General features: G+C 41.7%; 3 protein-coding genes across 4 annotated transcripts; 1 reads left to right on the top strand and 2 right to left on the bottom strand.

The window, feature by feature from the left end:
• Positions 1–500: 500 nt before the first annotated feature.
• On the bottom strand, positions 501–5,699 carry LOC115027427 (protein YIPF7-like). Its single transcript, XM_029460765.1, has 6 exons — positions 5,636–5,699; positions 4,890–5,012; positions 3,622–3,755; positions 3,211–3,356; positions 2,890–3,071; positions 501–2,112 (listed from the first exon to the last, which is right to left on the bottom strand). The coding sequence occupies exons 2-6, from the start codon at positions 5,009–5,011 to the stop codon at positions 1,950–1,952; spliced, it is 747 nt and encodes a 248-aa protein (XP_029316625.1). The 5' UTR covers position 5,012; positions 5,636–5,699; the 3' UTR covers positions 501–1,949.
• Positions 5,700–8,216: 2,517 nt separating this feature from the next.
• lamtor3 (late endosomal/lysosomal adaptor, MAPK and MTOR activator 3) lies at positions 8,217–13,113 on the top strand. Its single transcript, XM_029460778.1, has 7 exons — positions 8,217–8,343; positions 8,474–8,506; positions 9,030–9,064; positions 9,164–9,222; positions 10,259–10,392; positions 11,219–11,282; positions 12,192–13,113. The coding sequence occupies exons 2-7, from the start codon at positions 8,498–8,500 to the stop codon at positions 12,263–12,265; spliced, it is 375 nt and encodes a 124-aa protein (XP_029316638.1). The 5' UTR covers positions 8,217–8,343; positions 8,474–8,497; the 3' UTR covers positions 12,266–13,113.
• dapp1 (dual adaptor of phosphotyrosine and 3-phosphoinositides) lies at positions 12,680–25,130 on the bottom strand. Of its 2 annotated transcripts, none has more exons than XM_029460776.1 (9): positions 25,033–25,130; positions 23,530–23,652; positions 19,195–19,328; positions 17,452–17,582; positions 16,821–16,868; positions 16,594–16,656; positions 16,321–16,406; positions 14,428–14,515; positions 12,680–13,906 (listed from the first exon to the last, which is right to left on the bottom strand). In XM_029460776.1, exons 1-9 carry the CDS (start codon positions 25,080–25,082, stop codon positions 13,883–13,885), a joined length of 747 nt encoding a protein of 248 aa, XP_029316636.1. In that variant the 5' UTR covers positions 25,083–25,130; the 3' UTR covers positions 12,680–13,882. The 2 variants fall into 2 exon arrangements, with proteins under 2 accessions (XP_029316636.1, XP_029316635.1); XM_029460775.1 differs by having other exon boundaries at positions 12,680–13,932.
• Between the last annotated feature and the right edge of the window lie 366 nt (positions 25,131–25,496).

The following is a 25,496-nucleotide window of genomic DNA, read 5'->3' on the forward strand; positions in this document are numbered from 1 at the left end:
CAGTAAGTACAAAGTTAAAGCAGGAAGTGTGTCTGTGAACTGTGGTGGATGTTTACATCAGTCGTAGACAGTGTTGTCTCTCTTTATAACGAACCTGTCTGACTGAGGCATCTCCAGCTACCATACCAAACAACTTCATTTCCATCAAGGTGTTTTGAGGTGGTTTGAGCGGTAAATAAAGAATGAATTAAGGGAATTTGAAAATGAAACAACAATCCTAAGATTGTTTTTAGTGCAGCTTGAAGTGTTTAAAACAGCCCTGTTACCATCCGTCAGCATCACAGCATTAGTATATGAGCAGTGTTGGGAGCTTTCAGAAACAGAGCAGAGAGAGATCACGGCCTCGGTATTCGACCCTGTCAGCTCGAGCAGCACCTTAGGGACTGGATCCACCTGTCTGATTGGACCAGGACCTTAGAAGTAACCCGTTGTTAATATCACAGTGAATTGTGTCGACATCTATGCCCCCCACACCCCACTCCCTCCCCCGCCCGCTCTCCCTGCTCTTAAAGAAAGTTGTCTGCAGAACATCACCGACTGTGCAGTTGTCAGAGTCTGCTCAGACCCCCATACATCATGGAGGCTGTGTGAGAAATGAGTTCCTTTTCTTCCTCTGAAAGCTCCTCAGTCCACATCCTCCTCTGCACACACACACACACACACACACACACACACACACACACACACACATACACAGCGTGTTCTCCACGACAAGACAACAATGAATACAGTAGTGTTCCTGCAGCAAACACTATGACGAAGCAGGGAGTCGGAAATGGCTTAAAAAGAAAGGAACCAACTTTCTGTCAAATTTATATCAACTTTCTCAGGTCTGGTAAATATTTTGGAGTGAAGAGAAAGGTGTCCTCATTCAGTCAGTGAGAATGGTTTAACATCTTAAAACTGGTGTTGTGGCTCCCTCTACTGTACGAACAGGGCTGCTTTGTGGCCGTGGGTAATGGATTGAAAAACACTGATAACTTCAAAACAGAATGCAAAATAGACTGTTTTTCAGTCTCCTGCACTGACACTCTGTATATATGTGTATGCATCTTTTATTTCGGCATAAGAAAAGTAAAGTGAAACTTCGGAAATGAGAAAGAAAGCAACGGAATCAGACTTTGCGAATAAATGATGACTTTACCAATTTGTCTCGAGCTGAAAACCCATCTGTGTGGAACGATGTAGACACAAACCTTCCTCACATTAATACATGAAACTTCCAGAAATATCATATTTCCATCATGTTTACACATGGTGTTTGTTCGTTAAAGGTTTCACTGCTGTGTTGTTTGCTGCTGCATATCGTTGTCTCCTCTTCTTCTGCAATGGTTTAATGGCAGCCAACTGCAGAATTAGAGCCACCAGCTGTGTGTCGATTAAATAAACCTCAATATTCAAATGACAGAAGTGGATGGAAACACACATTCATATGCAATGTCTGGTAAATTTAAAATAAATGAAATTTTGCATTAAATAAAACTTTACTAAACTTTCCTTTTCAGTTGAATCACATGTTGCAAATACTCACACTCACCCACAGTGTCTGCTCTGATTCAAAACCCAGAATTTGTAGGACAACCAGAGTCACAACCAGGAAATCTCAGATACACTTATTACATAAATAGTTATTCATCAAAATCTATAAAGGACAGAATAAATAACATAAATAACATTGTGGCATTAGTTTAGATTGAAATATCTACCATGAAAGTATCAAATATATCTTTAAATAACAAAACAAATAGAACAGAGGAAATGAAACCCTTCAGTCTGGACCTGAAGCTGTGTAATATACAATCATCCACCAAATTATCCTGAAATCCTCTTAAGTGCTTTACCGAAGCAGACAAAAGGGACAAAGGGTGGAGAACATAACCCCCTTTAACATTGTTGGTAGAAATAAAAAAGATTTATTGCTTGAATAATATGTTCCTCTGGGTTGATAATTAGAATACAGTGAGCAGTGCAAAGAGCCCATAGAGCAGGGCACATGGGTAAGCCACTAACAGCTGCTGGCCTTCCATAGCCAGGGTGGAGATGAAGATCTTGGAGGCAGAGAGACTACACCAACAAATTCCTAACACGGCCAGAACTGTACCAAGGACGCCTCTGAAAACAAAAAGGAGGCGTGAAGCATTATAACCATGAAAGTCAACTTGACCTGAACTAACTGAATCCTGCATGTTAGTCATCGGACTGTTTTCTATGCTGGTCAGAACTAAACAGACCATTAACATGCTCGCTGAATGACGAGGCTGTTGGTGACAGAGTTGGTGTCCGATTGTTAAATGGTGGCATCAGCGTCACAAGCTGGAAGCAGCTATTTTAGGCAGCTGAGCTTATGAAAGTAAAAGTGCTAGTTCATTTTTCCAATAGGCAATGTAACATGACTCATGACATGTGTTGGATCACAGAGCATGCTATGAATAGGCAGTTAATCATCAGTACAAAAGATTAACAGCTGGTTATACTTTATGCTAAAGTCAAAGGTACATGCCTGTGTACATAGCAATTGCAGTATAGAACTACAACTCCCAAGGTGCATTTCAGCAAGAAATATCCAATCACTGAGCCTTAATTCTGTGACGTGCATACATACTATAGCTTAAATCAATTAAGTTTCAAATTCTGTGTCAATTTCAAAATGAATTCAGCGAACACGGTGCCGTGTTTTCTTCTGATCTGCACTGAAGGAATGCTGTGGCCAATGACATTTACAAGAACACGAGAACAGTAGTTTCCTTCAAAAGCCTGTATCCAACCTATTTTGCATAACAGAAGTTAGATTCCACAAACTACTTTTACGACCCCCTTTCATGCTCAACAACATCCAATAAGTCACAAATAAAAACAGTATAATAATACACAAGCACTGAATGGACTTACTGCAACGAGTAGAAGACAGCGACTGCAGACAGGGCCACCATGGGCAGGAGGCAGTAGCCCAAGACGCTCGCCACACAGCCATAAGACACCGCCAGGGAACTCATCAGACTCAGAAGAATGTACATCCCAATACAGGCTATAGCACTGAGCCCATACACATAACTAAAGTGGACTTTGCCTGCCTGAATGTATGAGAATAAAGACATAAACTTGTTACATCCACTGTACATATCATACAGCAGTGAATGCTGAATAGGGTTCCAAAATAATGGTCGATAATACTTGGTTGAGATTGGCAGTAGTACCATGGTAGTAGCTCACCATCATTAAAGTGACCCCCAGTGCCACGCAGAAGAGAATCGGACCCGTCAGATCAGTCTCATTCATAATGCTGCCATCTGCAGGCTTAAGAGGGTTCAACACTGTCAGTGTCTTCTGCCAGATGTGGTCAAAATTGATGCCAAGTTCTAGACAATGAACAGAAATGGAAAACACATAATTGAATACCCAATCTTTGTACTTTGTTTGCCCCCCTGGTCATCCAATAAATCTTTCTGATTGTTAGTATGGGGTGGAGTCCCAGTGCCATGTGGCTTTTATTTGGAGTTTTAGTGATTTGTTGGTTCCCCAGCTGTTTCCTGGGGTCAACACATCTGACCTCGATATGAGCTGGCAATTGCTAACTTGATTTCAATGAAAACAACATAGTTATAGGGATTTAATCATGTTTACCCTCAAGAAGGGTAGGTTCCTCTTCAGGAGAATCGGTTCCTGTGTTTCCCACACTCCCAGTTTCAGGTTGGTAGAACTGTCCAGTGTACTGCTGCTCCATGGAAGGATCACCCGATACGAAAGCCTGTGCACCACTGAAAACAGCAAGAAACTAGACTTACCGCCTCGCAGTTGTATGCCTTCACCAACCTGTCAAGTTCCAATTTACATCCAAAATGTCAACTATTTTATCCTATTAGACATTTTTGTGAAATTGTAATAATGAACTAATTAATTGTTGAGTTATTTTGAAAAACGCGTTTTGTGAGGTCACTGTGACTTTGGCCTTTGAACACCAAATTATAAGTAGTTGCTTGAGACCATGTGGACGTTTGTACCAAATTTGAAGAAATTACCTCCAGGCATTCCTGAGATATCATGCTCACGAAAATGAGACATATGGATGGACGGACATCCTGTAAACAAAATGCCTCCAACTCTCTGAAAGACTATAAAATGTGTAATTTTATAATTATATAATAAAATGATACAATAATTCATTGTTATTTGGATTTAGAAAATTAGTTTTTCATCCAGATGGTGAAAAGACAAGTCTTTGAGGACAACGAGCGGTACGTTTTGTTTAAGGGCCCTGTGGCATTTCTTGTAAACAAACCGAGATTCTGTTTACATTCTGGGTTTCTCACAAAAACACATTGTGTGTATCCTTTTGATCTACTAACATGTTGAATCTTGCGGTCTTCTTTGTCGCTGCATAAAGGCCAGTTCCTACTTTCAGTGTCCGACTGCACACTTAGCAAGCGCGTGGACTGGCCATGCTCCTGTTTCATTTCCACACTCGTCAGGTTGGTGGCATATGCACCTCTAGCTTGCTGGCGAGAAGAAGAAGAACAAGATAACAAACTGAATGATTGTTTTAGAGAGAGTGTGTGAGGAGGTTTGCCGTTACCAACATGAATATAATTTATCTTTAAAGGAATACAAATGGCTTTAAACTGACAAACAACGTAACGTGGAGTGTGGATTGATAAATGAGGCATGTGTGGAACGTATGACCGACATGGACCATCAGTTGCATCAATCCGCGGACACGGAACGCGGAGAGTATCTACTGTACGTGCCTTTATTGTGTTTCTTGATATCTGACAGCCACCTTTTGAACAGTGGCGTGAAACCATTGTATTGTATTGAGTAACATGTCACCTGTGTGCGAACATTTGTGGTGAGAGGCACAATTTAGAGCCATCTTCAGAAGTCTAAAGACTTACGTGTCATAATAGGCCGTTCCTGTGGAATTGTGGGTATCGTAGTAGGGCACAGTGTGACCCTGGTCATCGATGTAATATCCTGTTTGGTAGAAGTCCTGCTCAACGTTCTGAACGTCCCCCATGCTAATCAGGAATAACAAAGTGAAGACAAAATAACACACAATACCAACCGAAACAATGTAGCATTTCATTAGTGTAGAGAGGAGAACAGAGAGGCTTCACCAATGCCTCACTGAATGTTAAACATGGTATAATGACAGTCAAGGTTTCTTCATAATTTGGTTTGGACTGATGATCCCCAGTTTTCTTGTCTTCTCTGTCAAACATCTGTCCATCATGTACCATGTTTTAGTTTCTCAATCATTTGAATCTTAGTTTTGTTAGCAATGAAATAATCTAATTATTGGACCTTTTTACAGCAGGGTCATAGCAGGAAAAGCACTGGAAGAATTTATAATAACAACTACTAAATGAATGATGGCTTTGACTCAGCAATTATAACAATATAATGGAGCAATTAGTAATGTTATTTGTGATACTTGTGATTCACAAGTCAAAAGGCCTGTTCAACTTAACTTTCAACCCTCATTTGCCCCTGTTTTTATATAACAGTCAAAATATGTTCTTTGACTTAAATAAAGTCTGATTCAGACTCATGGAAAACTATCTAAATGTATTTGAGTGTTCAAAATTAAGAGCATATAAACTCTTAATTATCAAACTTCTTATTTTCTCAATAATCTCACCTGTTTGTGTCTGCAGTACGCAGTACGCTTCCTTCCAGTCGCTTCAGTTGTGTGCTGTTGTCAGAGCAGACAGCATGTGAAGCCCAGACTGGTCGGATATTCTATTAATAGCTGCTTATTTTTGGATTTGGTCTCAGAGATATGACAACTGCTCAGCTCTTCTTTATTTTGTTTCTATTAGCTAACATTAAAAGCTAAACCTAAATTAAAGTAAAAAGGTCACTGTCATGCTTAGGGTTTATTTATGTACTGAAAACAACAAGCAAGATAATGTAAAAATTAAAATTACAGTGTAAAAGATACATATATTATATGAATTGCTGAGAAAGTGTAACCATAACCTTCTTATTAGACTTGGATTCAGTGGCTTGGTGTAGTAATTGAATTCCTTTACATAGTTTGTATGGATCATTTTTTATGATTTGAAAAAGATAAAAAAGATTTGATTCTTCTTCTCCTGGGCCGTGATGTCCACCAGGTCCACAAAGTGCGAGAGCAACGAAATGGACCCAACAACACCCCCTACGCACAGAGACTTAACATGGGCTTGGTCGTTGTAGGAGATGCCTAGGATCAGTACACAAACCTGCAGCTGATAATACGATAAGGAAGAAGAATGGAACACCTGGAGGAAATCACTGCTAATCACAAGCATCTGTAGATTCCCAGACCATATTCTGCCACCACCCTCTCTACAACCCTCAGAGGCTTCTGGTAAAGCGATTGCAGCAGTAGCGTATCTCTGTTTCGTTGATGGAGAAGGTGCATGTCACACTGGATTTGTCCTTGGTAAGGTGAAGCTAGCTCCACAAGCTGTTTATACCTTTCCGGGACTGGAGCTGGTGCTGCGTTCTGAGCGTGCAGAGATATGGAATTATGTCTCTACAACGCAAGTCCCCGTAGACCACGTCACTCACTCCATACCAGCAGCTCTGTTGAGCACTAGCACTTTCCTGTCATAAACTGATAAGGAACCATCTCTGGCCATCTCAAGGCACCACAGCACAAAACCTTGCACAGTGGAGGAACTGTTGCAAGCAGAAAAAGTCATAATCTAGACTCTTCTGAGAGAAGCTAACAAAAAAGAGCAAGCATTGCCAATGGAAAAGACATTCCAAGAAACAGAGCTCTGAACAAACTAAATCCTTATCTGGATGAAAAAGGCCTTCTTGGGATAGGAGGTCGGCTTAAACATGATGCCATGGACTTAAAAATAATTTTCCTGTGATTGTTCCAGGTTGCAGCCATGCTGAATAACTGCTTGTGGAGCACTACTACAATTAAGTCAAACATCAGGGTTGCGTGTTCACTGAGGCCGCTGTTTGCACTGAAGGGTTAGAGCCACAAGTGTGTGATATACAGCAAACTTTGTGCGAGGGTCACTGAGCAGAAGATAGCAGACTTACCCATCAATCGTGTTTTTTTTGCACTACGAGGACCTGCTAGACAGGTTCGCTCAGTTTGCGGGACCTGTAAAGTGATTCCCGTGAACCCAGAATGAGGAAGTACCTTAGCGAAGAGGGCCATTTGTGGATTTTCAATCCGCCTCACGCATCCCACATGGGGAGAGCCTAAGAGCCGATCATCAATGTATCTAGACGCATACTGGATCCCATGTTGCAGTAGACCAGCCCCTCTTGATTGACACATGATGTTCTATCTACTTTGATGGCAGAGGTCACAGGATAGGTTTTTAGTCGATCAGGAAAAGCCTGTAGCATGCAATAATTTCAACAGAAAGTAAACCTAAAACTGTGATAACAGGGAATAAGAAAAGTGTGCCATGGTGGAATGATGATTGTGGCTATAATAGAAAGACATAGTATAGATGCGAACTACCACTGTAGCTGTAATATGAAGGATGTGATGGCTAGAGTTTTCTTTGACATTGAGAAAGCTTATGATTTCATGTGGAAAGAAGGACTTTTAATTCAAATGAACAAGCTAGGCATAGGTAGATAAGTAGAATCAAAACTCTCTATAACACTATACCACAAGGTAGCATCATCAGTCCAGTATTTTTAAATATCATGATTAATGATATATATGAAAATACAGGAACAGTATGCAGATGATGGAACAATCTGCATACTTTGGAAATGTATACATACAGCAATAATCAATGTAGAGAGATGCTCTTATGATTGGGGATTCAAAATTCTGCTATATGCTGGTCATTTAAAATAAAATAGGTAATGGGTAGGGGTTAACACTATACAGCAAACCCTTGGATAGAGTTGAAGTATTTAAATATCTTGGTTTATGGATTGATAAAAAAATATATACATGGAAACATCATATTGAAAATAGGTTAGTGTAGAAAGAGGAAGACTGAAAGACTGAAAGACAGGGTGGTAGATATAGGAAGAGAGTGAGCATCAAAGGACTGATAGAGACATGAGACAACATGTTCAGGTTAAAATGAAACATGTTAAATATCCAGAAAATAACTTCTTTATAAATCAGGTTTGAGATGATTTTTTATACACTCCGGTACAGTAGGTGGCGACAGGCACTTTCAACGTTGGTTTGTAGGCCACCATTAACACCAACGAAGAAGAAATAGGTGCGCAGTGTGTGATGCGTTGTAGCGATGCTACGCAGTAGTGACTCTCCGCAACACCTCTTCAAGAACAGGAAACAAAACAAGTGTGTCATGTGATTAATGATTGTGCCTCTCGTGTAGTGTGTAACAAGCCTAGTTGAAGGTATGTGAACCCATTTCATGTTTTCATTTGTCCTGTTACTTTATCATTTCAAATTAATGTTGCATGCAGAAACACTTATCTTACTAATTGGCTAACATGTTACTTTAATGGAGCCTGTTTCTCCCCACAGCTGTCGAGCACTCTGCATAGCACCATGGCTGATGTGAGTTTGTCACTCTTTTCCCAGTTAGCTGTTTTATCCAACAGAGAGAAATACATAAAAACAAAATATATTTTGTAATTGAGTTGTTTATCAAAACGGATATCATATCCTGTACGTGGTATATAACGTTACACAGTGTCTGCAGCATTCAGCTCGAGAACCAAAGCGACACATTTGTGAATTTCTTGTGGCGCAAAATGTGAGAGTTTAGGTAACATAACGTTGGCTGTCTGTGTGCCGCATGTAGTTCCACATGTAGTAGTTCCACATGTAGTAGTTCCACATGTAGTAGTTCCACATGTAGTAGTTCCACATGTAGTAGTTCCACATGTAGTAGTTCCACACTGTGACGAGTGTTCCACAGTGTTCTGTGGCTCGAGCACCACAGAACACTGGAGGAGCTCGACCAGCAGCTAACGCTAGCTGTGACTTCCTTGAGACGGTCAGTGAGTCTGTCAGTAAAGTGCTTAGTGACGCTCGTGTATCTAAATTGTTATTTTCTATCCAACACATTTTGCTGCAGGATTTGAAGAGATACCTGTACAAACAGTTGCAAAGGTGTGTATGATGAATACACATGTTAATGTCCCCAGTTGACAGTGAAACTATAAGGTGTGTTGTGTAGACATACTTAAACTGCTGTCTGTTTTCCTTCAGTGTGGAAGGTCTTCATGCTATTGTAGTGACAGACAGGGACGGTGTCCCAGTTATTAAAGGTAAGAAACCTTTTTTCTGAAACCTTCCGTCCTTATCTTATATATTGGAGAAAATACTGTATACTCCTTTTTATATTATATTACATTACATGTCATTTAGAAGACTTACAGTGAACTAACTACAGGGACAGTCTGGAGCAACTCGGGGTTACTAGACCACCGCCACCCATATATTTCCACTACAACCCAGCAGTAAAGGGTAATAATACATTTAATTTATATAGTGCTTTTCTAGATACAAAGATGCTTACTATTACACTGATCCATGATATTGTTGTTTTGTTGGGTGCAGAGCAGGCACAGCCTTTTGTCATACAGACATAGGTCTTGGCTATGTAAATGTTCCATAAAGACTCAACAACGAGGCCAAATAGAAATGCAACGCTCATGTGATATTTGGCACCTGGTTTCCCTGTATATCCTCTCCTCAGTGTCATCTTTATTAGTTAGAATATAATTTTCAGTTCACAAGTATATTTAAACATGACAGGATGGTAGGTGGAGACTCTTTTATTTGCTGTGTAGAATACTGTAAGCTGTTAACATGACTGATTGTTTTGCATGTGCATTATGTGGGGATGAAATGATAGAAGACACATTTTCATAGACTGATCTGACATGAGAAGAATCTCCTGAACAACTTAAAACGTGCTCATTCCCAGTCAGTGATGCGTGGATATTTAACTGAATTTACTTCATGCATCAGATGATAATAATGTTTATTGGGCTTTTTGGAATGCATTTAATGTCTGTCTGTGTATTTAACTTTGAGCTGCTGCAGTCTTTACAGTAATGAAATGGCATTCAGATCAGAGTTGAACCGCGTGGCAGGAATGTAACATTTAACCTCGCCAAGATGAGTAGGCTAAGGGACATGGTTAAGTAGTATATTTGACTTAAAGGGAGCAATGGGTTACACTACGCATATATTCTGCATATTTATATTTGATATGAATAGTGAAAACATAAAGAAGGAAGAGCAGCCATTCACTGACTGCCTTTTATTGTTGATAACGTTGCTTCTGTATCTCTGCAGTTGCCAATGACAACGCCCCGGTCCACGCTCTGAGACCTGGCTTCTTGTCCACTTTTGCTCTGGCCACAGATCAGGGCAGCAAGCTGGGCCTCTCCAAGAACAAGAGCATCATCTGCTACTACAACACCTACCAGGTCATAACAGTCATTATTAAACACCATTATTATTGTATAATCCTAATATTGTATAATCACCTGGAACTAAGAATCGTAGAGTTTTGGTTTCTACATAGGGAGCAGGTCCTCTTCAGTGTTGCACCGCATGTTTCTGCAGTGACTTTGAACAGACAAACCAAACTCTGGCTCTAGAGATAGACTCTCACATTTCTACCTTACCTGCCGTTTTCCGACACACTTTAAAGCCACCGTCTGGATTTCATTACCTCTAAAGTAGTGTTATGTTAAGGATGTTGAAGGCCCTGAAAGGTACCATGCAGTTACCACGTTTTTTCACTTTGTGGCTCGTTGCCGCAGTCTAATGGGAGTGCTGATCGGAGGGGATTCAGTTGGTTGCAATCTGCAAATGCGACAGACTTTCCCTATAAAGTAAAATGTTCTTTGGACGAGACTATATCTGATATCACAAAATCTGCCACGATACAAATGCATGCGATTGATGTGAGACGATATCATTTGCCCATGATCACATCGGTTACATTTATATCGGCTCACAAAAAGCACCTGAAATATGATAATTGTATTACTAACATTTAAATGAAAACATTTTTATTTTTTTATAAAAATAATAAAAACATGTGTTCACTATAAAGTGCCAGTGCATCAGTTAAGAATGAACAAAATAAGGTATAAGGTACAAAATGTTTTCACTTTGCATTGATGATATTAGATTGACACATCGATGCAGATCAATGGATGATCACGCCCCGACTGATTCATAAACCTCTCATATACACACACGAGCTGAGAAGTTTTGGCCTAACATCTCTTTTCTGTTGAACAGATTGTGCAGTTCAATCGGTTACCGCTGGTCATCAGTTTTATTGCCAGCAGCAACGCCAACACAGGTACTTGTTACAATGATCACCTCTCACAAAGCCACACGTACTGTTTACTAAGATAATGAAGCACAGAAATCATCATGAATGAGCAGGGACAGTTCCAATAAGTTGGTCAAATATTGCGATTGGTTAAGCTCTGCGGGCACAAACCCCTCATTGAATCTTTCATTTACAACCTTTTGTCTTTTTCTGACAATCCAGACAGAAAAAACATGTTGTATCAAGACTGAACATGGCTTTACTTTAACGTTCCAAAGAGCGGAGACGCTTTACCAGTCAACAAAACAACTGCAATATGCAACATCTGTTGGAGGTTACTCACGACAAAAGGACAAATAAAAAAGCCATTAGAGAGAAGCGTACTCAGGTTAGACTTTAAACCTCTTGTAATATTATTTAGGGACATAGAGCCTATCTAGTAGGGCGAGTGTTTTCAGTGTGAGGGTAGCGTTACATTCTTTTATCATTTCTAACATGATCAATAGAATATAAAGTAACTTATGATATTTCTGTAATCAGTATTTTGTGACTTAGCTTCAATGACAAATAATCTAACAAACACTCGAGTACCTGTTGTAGTGATTTCAGTGTCCAGTTGTCATGGAAAAAATATATAATAAAAGATAACCTGTGTTCTGTTGGGGTTACTCAGCAGTGAGTTTCTGATGTTTTTCTCATATTTCTGTGAGTCTGACCTATTGAGAGGCGAGACTCTAATGCAGTACCCACAGCTGGAGTAGGTGGAATATGTAAACACACCCACATTAAGATCAGCACTGTTTAGTCCTCCTGGCTAAAGAATCATTCTGTATTAAATACTGTATGTGACACATTCTGCTGCGTCTACATTAGTGTTGAACATGCTGAGACAATTTCCACGTGCTGAAGTAAGGCCGGTCCACTCTGTGTCCTCAGGTCTCATCATGAGTCTGGAGAAGGAGTTGGCTCCACTCATAGAGGAGCTGAGGCAGGTGGTGGAGGTGACATAAGCTCGGACAGTCTAATGGTGCAGTCACTTCATCTTCATCTGTTTACGTCATGATGGAACTTCCCTGTTCACTTTTCCTTCTGTTGACTTTACTTTCTGCCATTTTCTGTAGAATGTAACCTGCTTCTCATCAGCATTTTCACAGCTGAAACAGTTTATATGTCCAGTCAAATGTCAACAAGTCTGAATAAATGTTTCCATTTTAGCAACTTAAGTGATTTCCCTGCCTTATTCATTAAGGTTTCATGTAACAATACACATTGTTCATCCCGTAGTTTTAAGGTAAAGGTCAGTTTCTCCATATACTTTATTTCCCTGACAATTACATCCTCCAGATGCCTGAATGTATTTAAGACATATTCCTATACTTTAAGTTAAAACCTTATGTAGATAAATATGGAAACATAAAACCGTATGAAAATATACAAACTTTTATTACCAGAGAAGCTCTTCTGCTTCAAATTGACTAATTCAATTAACTCCTGCTGCCCCTGAGATCAGTGCTACACAAGTTATTCATTTAACGTTGACATTGAAACATCATGTGCACGGACACAGGTCACCTGACTACTACTTTTTAAATAAATCATGATTCAGTGATATGCAATATTTACAGTATTAAAACAAAGGTTTCACAGGAGAGAACCGAATGCTTTGCATTTAGTAAAGGATGACAACATACCTGCACCTCAACTCTAAATAAATCATTAAGACCCTGAGTCTTTACATCTTTATGGAAATTAATTAATGTATTTCTTTTTATTCATTGGATTCAATGTATTATTTTCAGTCCTGTAGCTTTTTGTTTCCATGTCTGAAATGTAGATTTTAATAAAATGAATATAATAAGCGGTGGCTTAACATCTGTCATTGTGTTATTAGACCGTGCACTTTTGTATTGGATGTTGTATGTAATTAAAAATGTCGCTACGTTCTTGTCCATCCATCCATCGTCTACCGCTTATCCGGGATCGGGTCGCGGTACGTTCTTGTCTTTTAATTCAATTTATACCACAGAAGGACAAATGTGACTGAGGTACTGTATATCCTTTACCTTTGAACTGTTTGACCATAGATCCACACATGCAGCACAAACCACTATGAAGGACTGTGAGTATATTTCTCACACCTAAATGTTTGTTACAGAGTACGATCTCATTCATCAAAGAGATTTTCTATTCACAATGTTTTACTAAAATTATATTAAATATATTTATGACTGATCATCCTTTTACAGTCCAGTACAACCGCAGTATCCATACTGGAGCGTTTATACGGGTGTAGCGATAACAGTTCCACATAAGCTGCTCCGTTTCCTCCCTATGTTCAAAGTATTGGGAAGTCCTTTGACGTTTCGATTTCCTGGTCAAGTGATGAAGGAGTCGAGGAGGGACACTGGGATGAACTCTTGGTCTTATAGAATTATGGTTGCAATATATCCTTGACGTTAAAGCAAATGTTAAACATTCATGGAAGAAACATCCTGAGGGTCAGCGAAGTAAGACAGTCCCATCCAGGTTAGCCTTCAGTCAGTACACAGAGATGTGATGCTACACTTTATTGGTGCTCTTCATTGTTAATTCTCCTATCAACGTTTCCATCTCCGGGCTGACGACAGTCATCGACCTTTTCTCATCTGTGACTGGAAACAGAGAGTGTCACTGCTGGCTGCAAGAAGGCACAATGCAACTGCGTGAAATCAACCGATCCTTTCAATACAATCAGGTTATTAGTTTTAAGCCAAGTCAACATTAAAGTGCTGCTGCCACCTTCAGAACACTTGATAGGTTTAACTTTAATGTAATACAAGAGAGCAGTGTGTGTTTAAACCAAAATCAAATCGACCAACCAGCAGACGATCAGCGGTTAAAGAAACATGGCCTTTTTTAGACTTTAGGAAGTGAAACACAGAAACTGTCAGAACCTTTCCTGTCTTCTACTGAACCTCCATCTGTGATTTCCTCTGTTTCCCAGAATGCTTTTAAACAATCCCCATGAAAGTGGCCCTTGCACAGCACATTCTCAATAGTTCTTTAAATGTTTTTTCTCCCCTTTGCTACACTACGATATGGAGGGAGAGGTGGAGGCGCTCCAGCAGTTTGAGTTCCACTTCCTGCCAGCAGCACTGTGTAAAAGTGAAACATGCAGTCTGAGCAAACTCACCAGTTTCCACCTCAGGATCTTGATCCACTCATCTGCCTCCACACCCGTCTTTGCACAGAGATAAAATGTTCTGTCAGGGAACACCAGGCTGTGGACACAAAGAGTGCATTACATTCCATGATCTAGTTTTACACAAGGAAGTCCTGTCTGCAGACATTTGATTTAATCTCTGGTTTTAGAGTTATTCCTCAGAAACCTTGGTTTCATAGTTAGGTTTAGAGAAGCTGTTTGTCAAGTTTAAAGGATGGTTCACTACTTTCAGTCTATCTTACAGCAATAGTCCATATGCTGACCTGCTGTACTCTGATAAAAACACAATTCATTGCAATTAATAAATTGTAACAATTGAACACAGTCTCTTTTCATAAAACTTAACAAAAAAAGAGTTAGCATCTGTGTGCTCAGTTTGTCAGGCCCTGCGTAGCAGATGATGTTGCATGTTTTTAGATGGCTCAGGCGGATTTACCTGGTAAGTTTATTGATGGTAAGATATTATATATGTATACATGTTCAACCATTACAGTACAGTTGAATGTATATCTCCATAATGCCATAATGATAAAACAAAGACAAAAATGCTTTCAGTATTTATTTTTTAGTTGTATTTAAGGCACTGAACATTACCCATGAGCCTCAGCTGTCATTATATGGCAGAAAGTAAACTAAGCAGCAGTGTAAAAGGTGAAGGTAGTAACCTCTGTAAAGCCAGTGCTGCCCTTCAGTTCATGTGCACTTCTCCTTCCCCTGTTTGCTTCTCTTATTTAAGAACTTCCCCTTTTCAAACAACACAGTGACATTTTGCTGCCATGGCCATGGGGAAGTTGCTGATACATATTGCACACATTTTTCTTATATTTTATCTCTTTATTACATATGCATGTGAGTGGTTGTTCATAATATGTTGTAAAATTCTTTATTTCTTAACACATAGGGTTCCAGCTAACGATTATTTTGATCGCAGCTGTAGTCTTCTAATCGCAAGATGGTCTCCTGTTTGTGTTCTGAAATCCCCAAATTTGCTCTCAACTAAGGGTTTCAAAGTTAACACGATAATAACACATTTACGCAAATTCGTTTTAGCGGCACTCATTTTTTAAAATGCATTAACGCCAGCTGTGTTATGAAGCCCCCTATTTTTCCCCTGCTAATGCTACATTGTGTATAACAAATCTGTGTTAGTGAAGAGCTAGTGAACGTTAACTGTTAGTAGCCTGATCTATCTCCTCCTGGAAGGATACACCTACAGCCTTCACAACATCCATGAACATAGAAGGAACACTGCAGCATAGTCCTGCTTGGCTAAATAACGATGCTAACAGCTAAAATGACCAGGACGAGGTTCCATTAAGACACTGTACAATAAAAATTCAATAAAAATTAGTATTGGTCGAAGATAAATGATATCGTGATGTGTTCAAATGTAATCTTGTAAAATCTAGTCTTTGGTGAGAAACTTGAATAAATTCCGTTCTTTGAAGTAGATATAAAATAGAGAAGGATTTATGAAATGTTTAACTTCCTAACACTAGCTCCAAGCAGCTTATAATAGATCATTACAACTGTTAATGCCAAGATTTTTGTTTTTTAGATATTTAAAGAAAACTTGGGCATGGAGAATTGTTGAATTTCACTGGTATTGGTGTCGACTACTAAATTTCTGTTATAGTGAGGTCCCTAAAAGCAGAACCTTTAAGGTACATTTTGAACAGATAAAAGCCAGATGATGCATTTGCAAGTAACTATGGACTATGTGATTAATTGTGATTAAATATTTTAATCAATTGACAGTCCTACTCTCAACATATAGATTATATAACTCATGAGTTAAGCATGGAATTTGAGTCTTGGCCATGCATGCTGTTTCAGAGCCTCCACTTTGCTGACATCACTTACCAGAAACAGTTGACTCTGTCCTGAGAGTAGTCAAACTGCACTGCAGAGCAGGCTCTCAGATCCAGGGTCCGAATGGGCTCCTCACACTGCAACAGAGACAGACACTGTAGATCTTAAACATACCCACACAAGCCCCACTTGTTGTTTGTCTGATGGGAGCAGAAGCAGCTTAAACTCAATACTGTAGCCATGTTCTGTATACAAATATCCAAAAGTGACGTTGTGAAATAGCACATTTAGCACAGCATGTCCTGAAGCTGAAGAGAGACTCACCGCTTTCTCTTTGAAGTATTTGAGTTCATATCTGTTGAGTGTGAACCACCTCTGTTTCCAGTTCTGCACAAAGGTTTAAAAGTCAGTGTTTAGACACTGAACCATGTTTTTCTAAAGAGTCTTGCTCCACCACCAGTTAGATAACATTTTAAATCCACATGTCCTGCCTGATGGTTTGTGTTTAGACACAGTGAGGTGTGACTCCCCTACAGCTCCACTGCTCTTACCTTCACAATCGCTCCTTGTTTCACCAGATAGCCTTCCTTTGTGCCCAGCTGAAAACACATGCTTTGTGTTAGTAGAAAATGAGTGAAGTAGTGACTTTTAAGATAATTCTGATTTATGGCAATTTTTATGGATCTGGGCCAAATTATTTTTCCCTCCACTTACTAGCTTTTTTTTTTTGGAGCTTTCAACCACTCTTAATCAGTGAACACAGTTGTTGGCTCATTTGTCCTGTTCCGTAAGTCAACACAAGTATGGAAGTCCCATAACATGAAACCAGCTGGTTGTGTATTGTGGAAATGGTATCCTCCGTCTCTTGAAGGCTGGTCCATGACCTTGGATGACAAGAGACAACTCTTATAGTTTGATGACAAAAGTTTCAAACTAAAGACGACTGAGCCAACAACTCCAACTGGTAAAGACTGAGAGACGTGTTGAAAGCTTAGGGTGCCCAATGGTTAGGATGTATACCACATAACTCTGTTAACTATGAGCTGATTGGACAATCTGGGGAGGAATGTTTTCATAACTATAAATACCCAAATTGAAATAATCCTGAACTGTTTTAAGCCCGAGTAGATTACTTTGGTCACATCACAGAGGTATCTTGATATATATCAGCTGCAGTCATACCGATGGTGCACTGGGCATCAGGTCGTTTTCTGTGCGGCCGGTCTGTATGGCTGTATGGACTCGCACAGACTCGTAGATGGATGGCTCCTCCACACGCCACGGGTATGGACTCTTCAGCACCATGAGGGTTCCTGGTTCAGAGGCAGAGGGGCGGTAACAGGCCTGAAGAAATACAACACCACAACACACACACGTGTGTACCATAGCAACACTGGAATATCAACAGCTTCAAATGTATAAAGTGGCTTTGAAGCAATTCTGTAATACCACCAGACTGCACTATGATGTGCAGTAAATAATAGCTGGAAAATCCTGATGTCAGCCACAGTGGACAAATAACATTTTAATGGTGGATAATATACTGCTCTAATATCTTATTAATTCCTCCAGAGATATTGAAATATCAAATCAACAACAAATAAATCAAAAGGCATAAAATTGAATTCTCTTTAACCTAACGGCATCTACGGCCTCAGAAGTAAGAGACAACATGTGTGTGTACAACAAAAGATAACACGTATGATCCTCTCATGGTGAATAAAGATTGACAGACCCTATCCCAACCCATGTCTCTAACCCCTGCAAAGAGGCCGCAGGGAAATAAATTAGCTGCTGTTTTTATTAGTTCCTTCCCATCTTTGCATTGTGTATGTATTTATGTGTTGGTCCCAGGTGTGATGTGTGGTACATAAACTGATTTAACATTCAACACTTAAGTAGGGATAGTGTGTAGGATTTGGCTGCATCTAGCAATGGACTGCGTTTACAGTATCAAGGGCTTTTCCATACAAGGTGCACATCAGCTCATCAGTAGGGATAAATATTCACATACACACTCACAACATTGGGAGCAATTTGAGGTTCAGTATCTTGCCCAAGGTGACTGGGGATCAAACCACTGACCCTCCAACCACTGGACAACCACTCTACCTCCTGAGCCCCAGTGCTCTCCTTCCCCTCAGCACTCCCATTACTAGACAGCGATAATGAGCCGTTGAGTGCAAAACCATGGTAACGCTGTGGTATCTTTCAGGACCTTCCCCTCTCTCTGAGGCCATTCTTACCAAAACAGTACTTTAGAAACAATCAAATTTAGCCGGCAGCTGGTGTTGTCACAGTTTTACAAGTGTGTCGGAGAACTACGGTGGCCTTCAAGTAATGTGAAAACGTAGTCAGAGTTCATTCTGGGCTTCTGTAGCAACATGGCAGACTCCATGAAAGCCATAGCACCCTATGTAGATATGAATGGCTCATTGTAAGCTAACAAAAACCCAACCATTCTTAGTTTCAGGTGATTATACACTAGTAAATATGTATAAATATTATATTCCATTCCTGCTAATAGATCCCGCTCAATACTACACACTGCTCCTTTAAGCACATCATATCATCTGAAATAATGAAGTCCCGAGATCAGCCAGAGGTCAGCCTGAGAACCACAAACCTTTGAGTTGGTGACCCTCATGTTTGGGTATCTCAGGCTAGCCAGCTCTGTAGCTTTTAATTTTTTTAGCTTAGGCACTGTTTACATTTTGTAACTCTACTTTTGACAAGTTCAAACTACTGCCTGTTTCTATTTGAGCCTTTCCCACCTTTGTAACTCACCTAATGGAACAAGTATGTATAGTAGAACCTGTCACCTTTGCTATGAAAGCATTGAAGCAGAAAGATAGTCAACAGAGCAAAGTGTTGTTTTACAGTATGAGCTGGTAACATGCAGTAAGTGTGTGGGTTAGAACGTACCTGCGTCACTGCCCAGCAGAGGCTGATTAGCAAAGTGGTTGACAAAGTGTTGAAGGGTTGGGAACTCGTTAAAGCCAAACACATAGCCATTGCCTTTGCGTGTCACGTGAAAATGCTTGACAGAATCCTTTGCCCTACGTATCAAATGACAAACAATCAACATTTAATGTTACACTTTCAAAGTTGTTAACATGCAACAATAAGTAAAAGTAGTACAGTAATCTCAGTATTCAGGGGAAAATTGGCCAAGGAACCAAGAAGGGGTAGCTGGATAGGGGCCAAGCAAGATTTACCAGGCTGATTGTCTGGGGAAAGGCCAGAGGTGGAGCAGGGAAACTCAGCGGTATGGTTTACGAGGTTGGCCAATAGTTTTTTCTGTCTAGGAGGGTGACGAGGAGGGAGACAGGACCAAAGGGTGGAGCCTCTCTGGGGAAAGGGCAGGAGATCGAACAAACGGGCGGAGCCACTCTGGAGGACAGGCAGGATGTCGAATAGACGGGCGTATCCACTCTGGAGGACAGGCAGGCATAGTCGCTCTGGAGGACGGGCAGGAGGTCGACCGGACGTTACAGGAGATTGGCGAGGGAGGAGCCCCTCTGGAGGACAAAGTAGGTGGCAAGACTGGATGATGGAGGCCCAGGCGAGACGACTAACGATGTTGAGAGAGTGCAGGGGAAATTTGGTAACACTGCAGCTCGGTGGTGGGAACAGGAAAAGGGTACCGCCACAGCTTGGAAGGAGTCTCCTTCAGCTCAGCAGGGGGAAGCAGAATCTGCCTCAGCTCAGTAGCAGGGTGAGGATCAGCGGTACAAAGTTCACACTCAAAAGAGTTTTCTCTGTCAATTTTAATGTCCAGATAATCCTGTCCATCAGGATTTCCCGCATATCGCTCTGGGGTCCCCATCTTGGGTTTCGGTGCAGCTCCCAACGGTGCAGGTGCTGGAACACGCGGCAGCGGAGCAGGAGAAGGGGCTGGAACTTCCTGCTCTTAGCCGCTGGAGCTGGGCGGACAAAATTCACTAGCACTTGCTCATAGGTTGATACCCACTGGAGTGCCTCCACAGCTAAGGTGGCCAGCAGTGACCTCAGCCCTCTCAAGGAGAGGGGTGTGTGCTGGGTTCATAATTGGCCAGATTGTCTGTCACGGAACGTGTTTGGACCCAAATGTAGCACACAGGAAACCAGGAACAGTTGATAATGAAATTGAATGACAAAGCTTGGCAGGTACAGGGCAGGACAGATAATGAGCACAGGGTAAATACAAAAGTCCAGGTAGAAGAACCAGTAGGGGACAGAGGCCGGGCAGAGGATCGGGAATCAGAAGAGATGAGCTGGTCCGAGGCGGGCAGGGTCGGCAACAGACAATCAGTCAAGGACGAAGTGCTGGAGAGTCTCGCATTTGTCGAAGACCTGGCAATGAGTGGGTGAGCAGAAGAGGCTTAAATACTGGCTTGATTAATGATGAGATGCAGCTGGAGCCCAGGTGAGCTGATGAGGCGGGAGTAGCTGGCTGGTGAGATGGAGGGGGTGAGTAGAACAATACAGGGGTGCAGCAGGTAAGAAAAGAAACAGACCATGACAGTACATGTGATCAAGTGGCTGCGAGACGAGGGTCATATTCACAGATGAGATGAGATCAAGATTAATTTACTGATCACCATCTGGTGGTGAGTTGGATCAAGGGGTGGGGGAAGACTCTGGACAGACCTGGTAAACCCAAACGGGTAGTGCGGGTGAACTGGGAACGTCTGGAGGAAGCCCCTGTCCTGGGGATCTTTAACTCTTTTCAGCCATCCCTGTGGAGGTTGGGGGCATTGAACCTGAGTGGGCAATGTTCAAAACCTCTATTGCTGAAGCTGTGGTGATGAGCTGTGGTCTCAAGGTCTTAGATGCCTCAAGGGGCGGTAACCCTCGAACACCGGTGGTCAGGGAAGCCGTCCGACTGAAGAAGGAGTCCTTCCGGGTTATGTTATCCGGGAGGACTCCGGAAACAGTTGCAGGGTATCGAAGGACTAGAAGGGCGGCAGCTTCTGCCGTGTCAGAGGCAAAGCAGCGGGTGTGGGGGAAGTTCGGAGAAGCTATGGAGAAGGACTTTCGGTCGGCACCAAGGTGCTTCTGGAAAACCATCCGGCACCTCAGGAGGGGGAAGCGAGGAACCATCCAAGCTGTGTACAGCAAGGGTGGGACCCTGCTGACTTAGGTCTACTAAGGTTATCGGCTGGTGGAAGGAGCACTTTGAGGAACTCCTGAATCCGACTAACAAGCCCTCTATGGTAGAGGCAGAGCTGGAAGCTGATGGGGGATCATCGTCAATTTCCCTGATGGAAGTCACTGAGGTAGTCAAACAACTCCACAGTGGCAAAGCCGCAGGGGTTGATGAGATCCGTCCAGAAATGCTGAAGGCTTTGGGTGTTGAGGGGCTGTCTTGGTTGACACGCCTCGTCAACATTGCGTGGAAGTCTGGGACAGTGCCTAGGGGTTGGCAGATCGGGGTGGTGGTTCCCCTATTTAAAAAGGGGGACCAGAGAGTGTGTGCCAACTACAGGGGTATCACACTTCTCAGCCTCCCTGGTAAAGTCTACTCCAAGGTACTGGAAAGGAGGGTTCGGCCGGTAGTCGAACCTCTGATTGAAGAGGAACAATGCGGATTCCGTCCTGGTCGTGGAACAACAGACCAACTCTTTACTCTTGCAAGGATCCTGGAGGGGGCCTGGGAGTACGCCCATCCGGTCTACATGTGTTTTGTGGATCTGGAGAAGGCGTATGACCGGGTTCCTCGGGTGATGTATCATCATATCATCATATCATGTGGCAGGTTGCCACTGATAAAGTTTACGTCAGGATCATGAATCGTGACAGCGCCTGCTGATCTGGTCCTGCTGGACACCGGGAAGCCTGATTGACATTTTCCTGGATTCATCCATACTTTCTCTTTTTTTTCCAACACAACATAATTTCTGTCAAATGTTGTATTTGTACTATGTTGTTTATCCTGTACACACGACATCTATTGCACGTCTGTCCGTCCTGGGAGAGGGATCCCTCCTCAGTTGCTCTCCCTGAGGTTTCTTCCATTTTTCCCCCTTTAATTTTGGGGTTTCTTTTAGGAAGTTTTTCCTTGTGCGATGCGAGGGTCTAAGGACAGAGGGTGTCATAACCTGTACAGTCTGTAAAGCACGCTGAGACAAATGTATAATTTGTGATATTGGGCTATACAAATAAATTTGATTTGATTTGATTTGATACTGTGGGAGGTGCTGCGGGAGTATGGGGTGAGGGGGTCACTTGAGGGCCATCCAATCCCTGTACGCCCAAAGCGAGAGTTGTGTCCGGATACTCGGCAGTAAGTCGGACTCGTTTCCAGTGAATGTTGGCCTCCGCCAGGCCTGCGCTTTATCACCAATCGTGTTCGTGATTTTCATGGATAGGATATCGAGGCGTAGTCGTGGAGGAGAGGGGTTGCAGTTCGGTGACCTGAGGATCTCATCGCTGCTCTTTGCAGATGATGTGATCCTTATGGCATCATCGGTCTGTGACCTTCAACAGTCACTGGATCAGTTCGCAGCCGAGTGTGCAGCGGTTGGGATGAGGATCAGCACCTCCAAATCTGAGGCCATGGCTCTCAGCAGGAAACCGGTGGATTGCCTACTCCGGGTAGGGAATGAGCCATTACCCCAAGTGAAGGAGTTCAAGTACCTCAGGGTCTTGTTCGCGAGTGAGGGGACGATGGAGCGAGAGATTGGCCGGAGAATCGGAGCAGCGAGGGCGGTATTACAGTCACTTTAACGCACCGTTGTGACGAAAAGAGAGCTGAGCCAGAAGGCAAAGCTCTCAATATACCGGTCGATCTTCGTTCCTACCCTCACCTATGGTCATGAAGGCTGGGTCATGACCGAAAGAACGAGATCACGGGTACAAGTGGCCGAAATGGGTTTTCTCAGATGGGTGGCTGGCGTCTCCCTTAGAGATAGGGTGAGAAGCTCAGCCATCCGTGAGAGACTCGGAGTAGAGCTGCTGCTCCTTTACGTTGAAAGGAGCCAGTTGAGGTGGTTCGGCCATCTAGTAAGGATGCCACATGAATCTAATCCAGATGAATCTAATTTAATGCCAACCTTTGACAATGTTCAGTACTTGGTGTAACATGCACACCTTGGTCTGTACATATAAAGTATTAAGCTTCTATAGCCAGCCCTAGATAAAGATGATACACTTTAGTAAGGGTGCTCAGATCAGGATTTTGTGGGGACAATCACCGATCCCTGGAAGCCATGCCGATCACGGGATCTATTTGAAGCCTTACATTTATTTAACATTTGGTGTTGTAGGCAGACTGACCTGACAGACAGGGCGAAGAAGCCTGCTCCCTCATTACTGTTCCTCAGGAGGTAACTTCCATTAGTCCCATTGGACAAGAGAAGGGCCTCTGCAGTATGGCGGGACAGGTCATAGTGGTACCATCTTCAACACAATACAGCAGAAATAACCTGTTACTCAATACTGTGGAGAGGCAATGTTGATCTATTCAATTGTTTTGAGGAAAAAAAGAGATAATCTAAATTGCCACATTCTTGAAGTAAAACATGAAGCTGCAGTTAACCCACACAGAATGCCACTGGGCTTTTAATCAATTACATTTTATGTATACAGCCAACAATAATCATGTGGGTTTTCTCTCCTCTTCACTTTCTGTGACATGTAGCTTCAGTATAATGGCTGCTGTGTGGAAACCACATCAATACACATCAATAACTTGAACAGTTTGAACTTATTGTCTTGTTAGCGACTGAGCAAACCAGCCAGCCTGAAACATGGTACAATATACAATGTACACAATACCATTTACTGTTAGAGATGATGTTTTATTGAAGAAGGAGAAACGGTTGTCCAACCTAATGAGATTTTTAACAGCTAGCAGCAGGAGGAGTGTGAAAGCATGCAAAGGAAACTAGTAAAGGGATGTGAAAGTGCGATATTTCCATTAAGAGTTGTTGTTTTTTAAACAACATCTTTGGGCGTCTGTAAACACAGCAGAGGATTATGCACAGGTGTTGTGTTCAGGTAATTAACCCCAAAGCATTATAAAGTTATCATCCCCAGCAAATCACTGTTTAAATCTAAAGACAGCTCTGTATCATCTTCCAGTAGCCTATAACAGCCCTTCTAAAAATGTTGCCCTTTGAAAGCTCATGATATTCAGTCACAGAAGTTCATTCACATAATCTTTATTATTTATTTATCATTGAGTGAAGTTAGTGGTGGTGTTATATTACTTAGAGGTGTTTCTAATGTTTCTAATGGCACAATATTACACACAAGAATTAAACATTATACATGTACAGTAAGAACATTTGGATTACTGTGTTGGGTTGCATACAGGTGTAGCCTACATGGTAAATATGTCACTGAGTGTTTATAAAAAATACTTTCATTTTGTACTTCTATTACCTTAAGTAATATCCATTTGCTAAACATGTTTCAGAAGTAAAACTGCTGCACACGGAACCAGCTGCAAGGAACGTAATGCTGCCTGTGTGACACCATAACCTTTCTAATATAATAGCCTACATGTCTCTAGTAAATACTATTTTGTAAGATACATGTGAAGTCCGTGGAAACTGCAAACAGCAAAACTATTTCAAAAAGCTGATTTTGTAACATATAGGCCTACTCAGCAAAGTAGTCGCGAGCCGTGGAAACAACGGAGAGGTAGCGATACAGTTTGACAATTGGGGCTCGTGACTCGTTTCCCTCGCGCAGCATGTCGTTCACTGTGTGTAGTCGGTAAATGGCACTAAGTCTTACATCAAGGAAGAATTGAACAGTCCCAGACAGTCTTACCCCAAAGTCTCCAACTCGTCGGCAGACGCATCGTCACTGTAGAAACTCATCTCTACATCTGCTCGAGGGCTCAGTCAAAGTGTGTCCTTGTAACACACACACACACACACACACACACACACACACACACATTCACACACGTGAAAGCTGCCAGCTGAGTCAGACACACTAAGAGGAAATGTTTTGCTTTTACATTCATGCTTTTGAATTCACATGCTAGTCAACATTCCAGAGGTAGAAACAACGTCACATGAATACCTAATATGCTACTAACATATTCAACTCCATTTATCTAATGCAATTTACAAAAAGTGCATTCAACCAATGTGGACAAGACCCAAAAAGTGCAATAGTCATGTAAGTAGCTGTTCAACTACATCAAATATGCTGAACTGCTTAAAGTGCTGCATTAAGAGACAGTGAGAGAAATAATGTGTTTGTTGTAGTCTGAGGATGTGAGTCTT

This window comes from Cottoperca gobio, chromosome 22 (genome assembly GCF_900634415.1).
Source record: "Cottoperca gobio chromosome 22, fCotGob3.1, whole genome shotgun sequence".
Taxonomy (NCBI): Eukaryota; Metazoa; Chordata; class Actinopteri; order Perciformes; family Bovichtidae; genus Cottoperca; species Cottoperca gobio.